Source organism: Fringilla coelebs (assembly GCF_963513975.1).
Source record: "Fringilla coelebs genome assembly, chromosome: 20".
NCBI classification, from domain to species: Eukaryota; Metazoa; Chordata; class Aves; order Passeriformes; family Fringillidae; genus Fringilla; species Fringilla coelebs.
Genome location: NC_140046.1, coordinates 2,805,670 through 2,816,220, shown reverse-complemented (window position 1 = coordinate 2,816,220; position 10,551 = coordinate 2,805,670). Strand labels below are relative to the sequence as shown.

The 10,551-nt window shown below is 43.4% G+C and overlaps 1 protein-coding gene across 1 annotated transcript; it reads right to left on the bottom strand.

Moving 5' to 3' along the window:
• Nucleotides 1–1,088: 1,088 nt before the first annotated feature.
• SKA2 (spindle and kinetochore associated complex subunit 2) lies at nucleotides 1,089–10,188 on the bottom strand. The gene is made up of 7 exons (XM_084219124.1): nucleotides 10,132–10,188; nucleotides 5,766–5,855; nucleotides 4,989–5,165; nucleotides 3,740–3,826; nucleotides 2,667–2,706; nucleotides 1,947–2,079; nucleotides 1,089–1,547 (listed from the first exon to the last, which is right to left on the bottom strand). The coding sequence occupies exons 1-7, from the start codon at nucleotides 10,162–10,164 to the stop codon at nucleotides 1,421–1,423; spliced, it is 687 nt and encodes a 228-aa protein (XP_084075250.1). The 5' UTR covers nucleotides 10,165–10,188; the 3' UTR covers nucleotides 1,089–1,420.
• Between the last annotated feature and the right edge of the window lie 363 nt (nucleotides 10,189–10,551).

Below are 10,551 nucleotides of genomic sequence, written 5' to 3'. Positions count from 1 at the left end.
AGAGCCGGGCTTAGAGCCGGGCTTAGGGGCTTTAAAACAGAGCCCAGAGCTCCAGCACACTGCGGCTGCCACGGGCATCCCACGGGGAGCGCAAAACTGCCACGACACGGCTGCCTCCACGGCTTCTTCCTGGGAACCAGCCCTAGCTCAGGGCTGCCTTTCCTGCCTAGGGTTAGGGTCCGACCTAGGGTTAGGGTCAGACCTAGGGTTAGGGTTAGGGTCAGACTTATGGTTAGGGTTAGTGTTACGCAGGAGAAGTGGAGGCGCCTGAGGGGAACCAGCGGGAAAGACCCCCGCGCTCGGATCTTCCTCTGTTTTCCTTTTATTTTATTTTTCGTTATATTTGTTATAATTTTTCTTTATTCTTCCTTAGCTGCGAGGTTGCAGGAGCGGGGATGGGTTTCTGCCCTCTGCTGACAGCTGCCTTCAGTTACTGTAGCGAGCTTTAAATTAAATATTTAACACTGCTGTAGGTAGTGCAAGGATTGAGTCCTCTATTAGAAGATCAATGTGGTTAAAGACTACTAAATCAGTTTGTGAAACTGAATAATTGCTTGAAACTGATTCTTTACTCCTAAAAGGGCACGCTTGGCAGCAGACACCATTAAATCAAGTTATCCCTGTTCTTTCCTCTTCACTACCCAGCCTGTTTCTCTTCCCATCAAACCCTAAAGCAGTTCATGGATGGGTTCAGAAATCAGCCTTTCCCTCCCTAAGAGCACTAAGTTAAATTTCTCTCCTTAGACAGACATAATTTTTTCACAAAAAACCCCACAGTAACTTAATAAAAATTCATGTATCTTACCCTCTCAAATTATGCTGAAATATAGCAATATAAATATTCAAAAGTATATAATGTATATAGAATGTATAATATCTATAATATAGAAATATTACACATAAGAAAAAAATGTTCTGTTTCTCACAGTGTAACAGAGGTTGGAAATTCTGCATCCCTGGGAATTTTCAGTCTAGGGGCTTGGATTGGGCAGTGCCCAGAAATCCCTTCTGACCCTGCCTGGACTGTAAAAACCCGAGGGAATTCACATCAAAGGGAAATTAATCAGGGCAGGGATCAGGGTCAGGAGTCACTTAAACAAAAGTATAATAAATCTTTATTCAAGAATGCAAGGACAATTAAGAGGCTTGGATTATTTGCCTTTAACACCCCCAGAGGAATGCAGCAAGAAAGTGGAAGCACCACATGACTCACAAACATCCCTTAAAAATGCATCAGCCAGAATCCTTCCAACAGCCAAGGTGAAGTGCCAGCCTCAGTGATCTTGAACTCTCTAATTTCAAGTATTACCAACAGAATGTTTATACAGAAACATTAACAACTTCTCTACAGTGGAACTCTTCTTGTTTCTCAATTACCAGGAGCTGAACCAGGATGTTTCTGTGTCAGATGAGTTTTCTTTCACACAGCCAATTTAACATTTCCTCGTTTGTCGAGTTCTACAATCCCCAGTTCTTCCAGGATTTTAATTTTTGAGTCAGTGGCTTTTATATTCATCTTTTTCATCTGTGAAAGACTCAGTGCTGCTCTGTAAGACAAAAATAATTTAGTAAAACAGAGATCAAAGATCAGATCTGGCAGGAAAAGGCTGAAAAGCACATTCTGTTTAATCAATGATTTTTGTGAATGCTCTGTAAATCTCAAATTTATTCAGATTACCATCAACTTTTCTATGCCACTTCAAATCCCAGCAGTCCTTTGCAAATCTCAGGGTTAAAAAGACAGAATTCCTGAGTTTAAAGCTTCCTTTTTTTGTAACATCAGCCTGTAAGAGACCCCCAGCACTCACCCCAGAGGGGATGGTGAGGGGAGGGCAGGGTTTGGTCTCAGGGCTCTCTGAAGTTGCTAGCTGCTTTTATTTCATTTAAAAAGGCTAAAATTCTTTGCAGTTTACAAAAATCTTTTCATGAATGGCTTCAAGCCTTACCTGTTGTTCTGTACAATGAAATGTTTAAATAACTCCTTGTAAAAATGATTCAAGTCTGCTAACTTGACAGTGCTTCTGATGCTCCTGGGCACACTCATAAATGTTTCCTCAGTCAGTGGGGTGAACTGGGCTTCTAAAAAATTGGAAACAGAAGATATTTGTTAAAAAAAAAAAAAAAAAAGAAATGGAAAATATTTGTTTCTTCAGAAATTGCATCAAAGATAGAAAGTATTTCCATTAGTGTTTGATAATACCCCTAGGTAGGACTAAAGAAAGATTTTCCAGCAAGAGAAAGGAGAGAAAAACAATCACTGGATCTGGAGACTCAGTAAAAATCATTTAATTTGAGATCTGATGAGGATTGACAGATTTGGTCTGTCAATGACCAGCTGGCTTTGTTTTTTGGGGTTTTGTTTTTTTTTTACAACTGTGAAAATTCCTTCCTATAAGCAGGGATAAATGAATTTTAAAAGAGCTATTTCTGTGGGAAGATTAGTGCACTGTTTCTTCCAGAGCTTAAACACAAGTTTTCCACTTCAATCCCAGAAACATGGCAACTATTCCTGGAATGTAACTAAGGGGTCAGGTCCTTCTAGAAAAGTCTAAATTCTTCACATAAAAGCAGCAGATACTGGTGCTTGAATGAGAACAGTGCAGTTGCTGCCTATCACAGCCTCTGTGAGAAGAAATCAGTGGGAAGTTTATTTTTTCAGCACTTACCTTCAGCTGAGGCAGAGTCTGTAGATCCTGGGCAGGATGGCTAAAAAGAAACAATAATGTCAGTATTTGTTAGTGTTTTGCCTAGAAATGGTTTTTTACTCTTTTATTTCTGCATGAAATTTACATTAATTGCATTTTACCATTGGATAACCAAGGATCTTGCAGCCACTGAGGTCAACAGCAAAATCTTAGGGATTAAGCACAGTTTAAAAATTAAGTTTAAAATGGATACAGAAAGATTAATGTGCAAGTCAGATGAGCCTCTCCAGCTTTCCAGTATAGATGTGAAAGCACTGCACATGATTTAGAATTAGTGATGGACAAAAATGGAGAGCATTTCACATCAATGGAGATCATTCCTCCAAGGGTGAGTGAAGCTGCAGGAGCTGGACAGGTTCCATGCAAACCAACTGTGGCAATAAAGGGACACAAAGTGAGGTGTCCTGTGACAGTGGGAAGTGAGGAGAAGTAGAAAAGGTCAAGCAGAGAAACACCCTCTGTTAACTTTCTTTAGTATTTTTAATATGAGACCCAGAGCAAATATTTGCAGATAATTATATTGGATAATTACATCTCGAGCTATGGGAGAATATCTGAATTTTTAACAAGTATTAATTTAGATCTAAGTTCTACTGCATTACAGTTAGAATAGATTATTACTCATATCCCAAAATTTGTTTAATATTTCACAGGAAATTAAATTTCTCCCCACATTGGTTTGAATCAATGACATCCCTCACTCCCACCCAAATGTTTCTTTATCAAGAAGATCAACAAGAGCAACCAACTGCATTCCCAAGAAACACAAACATATCCCAACTAAAAAATAACAGGAACAAAGTCTTCCATCAAAGCTAATTTCTCCTTTGTGGACCATCTAATTGGAACAATTAAAAAAGCTTAATCTGTACAGAATAAAAATGAAAAGATTTGTTAAGGAACTTAATCCCATTTGTGAAAAATTCCATCCATTTTAGAGGTATGAAATCATAAAATCAGCCCCTTGTGCCCTCAGCTGAGCTGCACTTGGGATGAAAGGTTTCTGGAATACTGACATTCCATGCCCCAATTACCTCTTGCTCTGAAAATTCCATTTCTTTCCCAGTTTGCAAGTTTAACTGCTGGGCTGCAGTCTGTTCTTCTGCTGACAGAGGTAAGCTCTGGGAAAATAAGAAAAAGCAAACACAGAGAAGTCTGATCCTTCTGTTCCTGAGGTGATGATATTTACAGAGGGACTCAATGTTTGTGCAGCCCTTTGCTCATGGAAACTGACAGTAGACTCCTGATTTCCTTCCACTGAAAGCAAATGTACCAGCAAAGTGTTGCTGAAAAATCAACCATAATCTTCCTCTAGCACCAATACTATAAATTAGTCAAGCAAGAGAAATTTTTCAATTAAAGAAAAAAGGTATTTAATTTAAAGACTTTTATTTCTCCAGAATTTTGATCCATCTTTGGTTTAGGAAATACAAGAAGTACAAGAAAATCTTTACCTAAAGCTCTACATATAACTCAAGAGAAGGGTCTTCCACTTTGAGAAAATCCAAGTACAAAATTATTCTGAGCAGAATATCCTTGAAACGCAGTAAAACAAGATCTATTTTCCTTTTTGTGACATAAAACTACCATCTTTTAAATCCTGATACAGCCTATTTTGTCCATCAAAAGTCACCAGTAACTATTGACAGATTAAACCCAATCTCCAGGCACTGTCATGAGAACATTGATCTAAATCACCTCATTTGTAAGGGGTCAAAATTAACGCTTTCACCTCTTCAGTGAAGGAGTGAAGCAGTGTCTGAAGATCACTTAAGAAAATGTTTGTTGCTGAGTTTTTTACCAATTTAAACATTATCTTAGGAAAAACAGCTTTGGAATAACAGCAATCCCAGGGTATTTGTTACAATGGTTTAACTTTCTCCCTTTAGACATTGAAAATGCATTTGTCATTGAAAAGCTTTTTAGCCTGTTAAACTGGTTTCACTTTCTATTTTCTTGGAGGTGTGTATTCCCAAAAGCTGTCAGCGTGGCCCTGGGACACAGCTGTGCACAGAGGTGTCAATTCCTGTGAAATGACCCAAACTCTGTCACTCTATTGACACTCCTCAGCTCCCAATCTGAACAGCGATGATTTTAACTGCTGGGAGCTGGGATTTACAAAAAGAGCTCCAATCCTGCCAGCATTCCTTCTGGGAAAATCTCCTGCTCTTCTACAAGTCTGCACAAACAGTTTCCAGTGGAAGCAGGCGTGGCACACAAAGGTTACAAAGTTGGTGCTCTTTGCCAGCAGGGAAAACAAAGTGATGAAAATGAAAATCCCACCTCCAGCTCAGTTTGCTGCTGCAGTGCCTGAACTATCTTCATGGTTTTCTCCAGGGCAGCACGGATGCTCTCCATGGATTCCTTCTGCTCCAGGGAAATTTCTTCCATCTGGGCACACAGGGATTTGTACCGGGATTTCAGCACCGGGAGCTCCTTCAGGAGAGCAGCTGGATCCTCCTGTGAGAGCAGAACATTTAAATTACATCCAGTGGTAAAATTCATGTGGCCACACAGCACTCACAAGTGTAGCTGTCAGACATTTAACATGAAATGATCCTTTACAGTGAAAACCTACAGGAGAAAAGGGCTTACTTATAAAATCCTTTATGTGATGGCATTTATTGTTCTCCTCTCATCTCCCCCAAATGTGAATTTAGTCACTGCTTGTTGGCAAGTTTATCTTGGCTCTCAGAGCAAGGGGGAGTTCTGGCTCAGACTGGAATCTGTAACCTGAATTTAGGTGCTAACACCACTGATTTCTCAGAGCAGAACAGGGCAGAATTTCACCATCCCAAGAAACCAAAGGAGCTTGGTTTGAATTCCTATGAGGCCACTTATCTTGGTATATTATGCAGAATATAATAATAATAATAATAATAATAATAAATAATAAAAATAAATAAAATTAAATAACAATACCAACAATACCACTACAACTAACAATAACAGTCTGACAAGTAGATGAAAGAACAGCCACATATATTTCAGATTTTAAAAAAAATACCCATTTATTACCAATTTCATGCAATAAAAATGAATTTCATCTGAAAACACTACCTCTGCTGCTGTATCATCAGGAAGATTTTTCATTATTTCAAACTCCACTCTGCGCTGAATATAATCCAGATCAGATTCTGCTTTCTGGAACTAAAATATTTAAGGTCAGGCACAGTAAATTAAAACCCAAAAACTGCAGACAAACCCCAAGCTGTGTTTCAGGAAAGCAGGAGGCAGCTGCCTCACTCTGAAAAGCTCAGAGACCGTAAAAGTTTTCAAATTTAATTTTTTCAAATATAAAGAGTTCTGTTAGCAAAACTAACTCTGTGTAAACAACTAACAACATTCAGTAGTTTACACAGAGGAGATTCTGAGTAAATTCAGGATCCAAGAGTATCATCAGAGCTTTTATTAATAAACACATTAGGGATGTGTTCTTTCAGATGCTTTTAATGTCCACAATACACTTTATTATTCCCTAATAAACCAGACTGACTAACAGCTCAGAAAATGGATGACATCACTTTTCTTTCCTTGGGATAAATAAGCCACCAGAGAATTGTCTAATTGCCTTGTAAAACAGTCTGCTGATAGCATTACTACTTAATTAATTTTAGTCTGCAATTTTAATATCTGTTAAAGACTTCCACTTTCAAGAAAGGCAGCTTCCCCAGCTCCCAAGCAACTCATTAACTCTTTGACATAAAAATTCAGTGATTTTACAGTCACAGAAGAGACAATGATGAAAGCAAGTTAAAAATGGTTGTGACTTCCTCAGCTGGTTATTTTAAGATTAACCCCAAAGTGACCATTCATATTTATTTTTAAGGACCAAGGCAAGGCTGTGTTTGTTGTAAAGGAATAAATATCCACTGTCTGTGGTCAGGCTGGGATTGCAGTATTTATGTTTGGAACATCAGCCTTAAGGAATGGCCATTAATGCCTTTGGGAGTGTGGAAATTCAGCCTGGAGGAGCAGGATTTGATGCAGGACACTCTCCAATAAAAGCCTCTTTCTGAGGGGGTGATGGATGATGTTTCACACACCTCCAGCACATTTTCAAATAATAGCTTATGAAAAGGAAAATAAATCTAGTGAAGAGCTGCAGCATCTATAAATCAAGGGGAAAGCTTTCAGCCAGTGCTGCCATAACTCACCATCTGCCCAGCAAAACTCCTTCCCACACCTGCCCCAGAAACCAGCCAGGACAAAATCCAAGAATAAAATACTTTTTCAGCACACTGTACATTTTTAAAGAGCTCACAAGGGATTTCTTCCCTGACTGCTCAATGGTTTCTGTTCTCCTCCACTAAGAAATATTTGTAGGTTTTCATTTCCACAGCAGGCACCTCAAAAAGAACATTTTTTGCTTTTCTCTTCTGCTTTTTTTTATTTTTTTCATTTTTTGCTTTTCTAGAGAAAAGCAAAACAAAAACCAAATCAATCTGATCAGTTTTTGGGAAAGCTGAAAACAAACACTGCTTTCAAAATGGCCCATTAAATATTCAATATTGATAATTTAAGCTTTCCATAAGGAGCTAACTAACATACTGTGATTCAGGGCATTAAAAACTGGATTTGAAGCTAAATGTGGCCAGAATTTTAAGCTTTGTGAAGACATTTAACACAGTTCATTATGACTGCTTTTATTTTTATAAATATTTATTTCTTACTGCATTTCAGGAAACATCCACCTGCAAAAATCCCCCCTTAACATTCTAGGTCAGAAGCATTTTGTAGGATGATTATTTTACAATAAACCACACAGAAAAATGCAGGGTTTGATGTGTAAATTTGCAATTTACTCACAGGTTTAGGAGGAAATGTTAGGGAGTGAGTGAGGCCAGTGCTGAGGGCTCTGCTCTCAGATGCTTTGACAATACTATTGCACTGCTCTCTGTATAGCACAGTAGTGCAATAAAGTCAGAGCACTCGTTAGCAGCAACACTTCTGGGCAACAATCAACCACACACTCACCAAAAAAAGGGAAAAAAAACCACATCAACTCAGCCAGAGGTTTCTGTGGATGGTGAAGAGCTGGATAAGGTGAAAGCTCACCGAGTCCTAACACACATACACACAAAAACTCACATTATTATTGTTGCTTTTATTATTATTCAGAATCTGCCGTGCCACTGATCGTGAGGGGGGAGAAACCCAACCACCAACAAAAAGCTCAAGAGATCTGCCAGAAATTCAATTTCAAACTGTTTGGTGATTTCTAAACTGGAAATTTCATTTCCAAGTGTACTCATTGCTTGGATTTGTCTCACAGCAAGCTAAGATTCCAAACTGCCATCAGACAGATGTTCTCAAACTGCATTACAGGCAACATCTTCCAGACAGCAGAGTTTATTCTTTATCATTTCCAGTGCTGATTCACAGTAAAATGCACCTAAAAACTCCATTAAATGCACTTAAACACTCCTTCCCCAGCTCTGGGGATGGCCTTGGCCAGTGGGGTGTGAGAACTCCAGCACAGGGAGGGTGTGTTCCAGAAATCTCAGTGATGGTGGGGATGTTTTAACACATATTGAGAGCTGGAGAACTCCCAGGCTTGGGAGATGCTGGGATTAAAAAAAAAACACCAAGAAAGCTGGGAATGGAGTGGAGAGAGGGGATTTTTGGGGGTGTACACAGAGCTGAGTCACCTGGGCCATTTCTAAGACAGAGATGATGGCATTTGTCATTAAATGGTCAATGTTCCTCCTTAGAAGAAATAAATAAAAATAAACCAGTGGCAATCTCATTTTGTGGCCTCAGGCTTGTATATTACTGAAAAGGACACAGAATAATGCAGATTGTATTGCTGGCCAATGCCCTTTTAACATTGCACTGCTTTTTGTGCATCATCACCAGTAGTACAACATAAAAAGGGCACTGGACAGACACCACAGGTGCAGGATCCCAAAGAACAGTGCCAAAAATGAGCTGAACTGCCCTGAATGAAGCACTGCCACCTCTAGGATCTGTTCCATAATTAATCTAACACTCCTACGGTGCTCCTGTCACAAATAACCATTGATTACCTGATTGGTTTTATTATTTTCATAGCCATTGTTCTCTTCAGGCTCCCACTAATTACTTTATCCCTGCTTCCATGAGACCAGAAGGAAGCTTTCCATGAAATTCATGTCAAAACCCTCCAGGGAAATAAAAAGTGTTATTTTATCACACTTCTGTGGAGAGAGCTGACTTCACAGGAAATCCAGGACGGGGAAACAACAAAGCAGAAGGGAAAGGAGGAGACACAAAGCTGTGAGATGTGAGATTATTCTAAATTCCAGAATAAAAGCCCCTGTTAGCTTAAAGGGGGCAAAAACACCTCTCTGTTCAGAAGCCCTAAAATGAGAATCACTTGAAAGCAGGACTTCCAATGAAACACAGAAATAAACCATGACAATAAATTAATTGGTTAATTAAACATCTAACCCAAGTATCTTTAAAATTATTTCTAAATTAAACTAGGCTTCAGGAAAAAAATACAGAATACTAGATATGGGAAGATCAAGCTTAGACTGTGGGCAAAAATGGAAAAAATTCTCTGTAGCGGGAAGATGAAGGTTTGAGGGACGGGAGGAGGAACTGGGCTGGTTGGACACCGCTCCCCAGAGCCCTCACGCGTGAGGCGAAAAACGAAGCCCTCTTTCGGGAGAGCTTCATTTCTGCATTTTTTCCACTTTTCCAGGAGCGGGACTGGCAGAGAGGCCATCATCCCCTGAGGGGCAGCCCCGTGGTGCTTCAGGGGCTGCCTCAGAGCAGGGAACGGAGAGAAAAGCAGGAAAAACTCCGCGATTTTGGGGCTCGGCCGGACGGGGCTGAGGGGCCATCGCCCCGCTCCCCCCGCGCGCCCGCGCCAATGGACCGGCCCAGCCCGCCTCTCCCCCCCCGCGGCGAAAATGGTCCAGCCCAGGTGAGCGCTCCACCCTCGCCCCCCTCAGAGAAAAAATGGACTAGTCCGGGAGCTCCGCTCTGCCCCGCGCCCCCCCCTCCCGCCGCGGGGACATGGAGCGGCCCGGCCCGGCCGCGTCCCCCCGCGAGGCGGGCAATGAGCGCGCCCACCCCCCCGCCCCCCCCAGGTGCGCGGGAAATGGCCGCGCCCTGCCCCGCGCTGAGGGGTGAATGGAGCGGCGCAAGCCCCGCCCCCCTAGGGGGGGGGGGCGGAATGGACCGGCCCGGCCGAACCCCGCCTGACCCGGACGCGGCCGCCGGGCGCCCCGTCGAGGGCGGCGCGGGCCGCGCTCAGGGCCCGGATGGGGAATCGCGGGCGCGGCTGAGGGGCCGCTCTTCCGTCGCGCCGCGCCCGCGCGCCCGCTTCTCCCTCCCTTCCTCCCTCCCTTCCGCGGCGGCCCCGCGCCCTCCGAGGCGTCGCCGCCGCCGGCCCGCGGCGCGGCCGCCCCTCAGCGCGGCCGCCGCCCGCCCTCACCAGGGTCTCGAGCCTGGTAACCGCCGTCTCCATGTTGAATAGTTGACATTCCTCAGGCGGCGGCGGGGAGATCCCCACCCCCCGCGCCGCGGCACGGGAGAGTCGGCGGCGCCCATTGGCCAGCTGTCACTCGCCGCGCGCCTCCCATTGGCTGGCGGCTCGCGGGGCGCGCTCGCCATTGGCCCGCGGAGAATGTAAACCCGCTCCGAGGTACGGCCGAGCCCATTGGCCCGGAGTGGGATCCGGCCGCGATTGGCCGGGGCGGGGCGCGCGGCGCTGGCGGGAAGCGGCGCGGGCCGGTCCGCTGCGGCCCTGAGGGGGCGGCGGCACCGCTCCCCCTGCCCGGTTGTCTCCCGGTCGCGCCGGTAGCCCCGGCGGGGCCGCTCCTCCCTCGGTTCACCCCGCCGGCCTTCCCCGGCC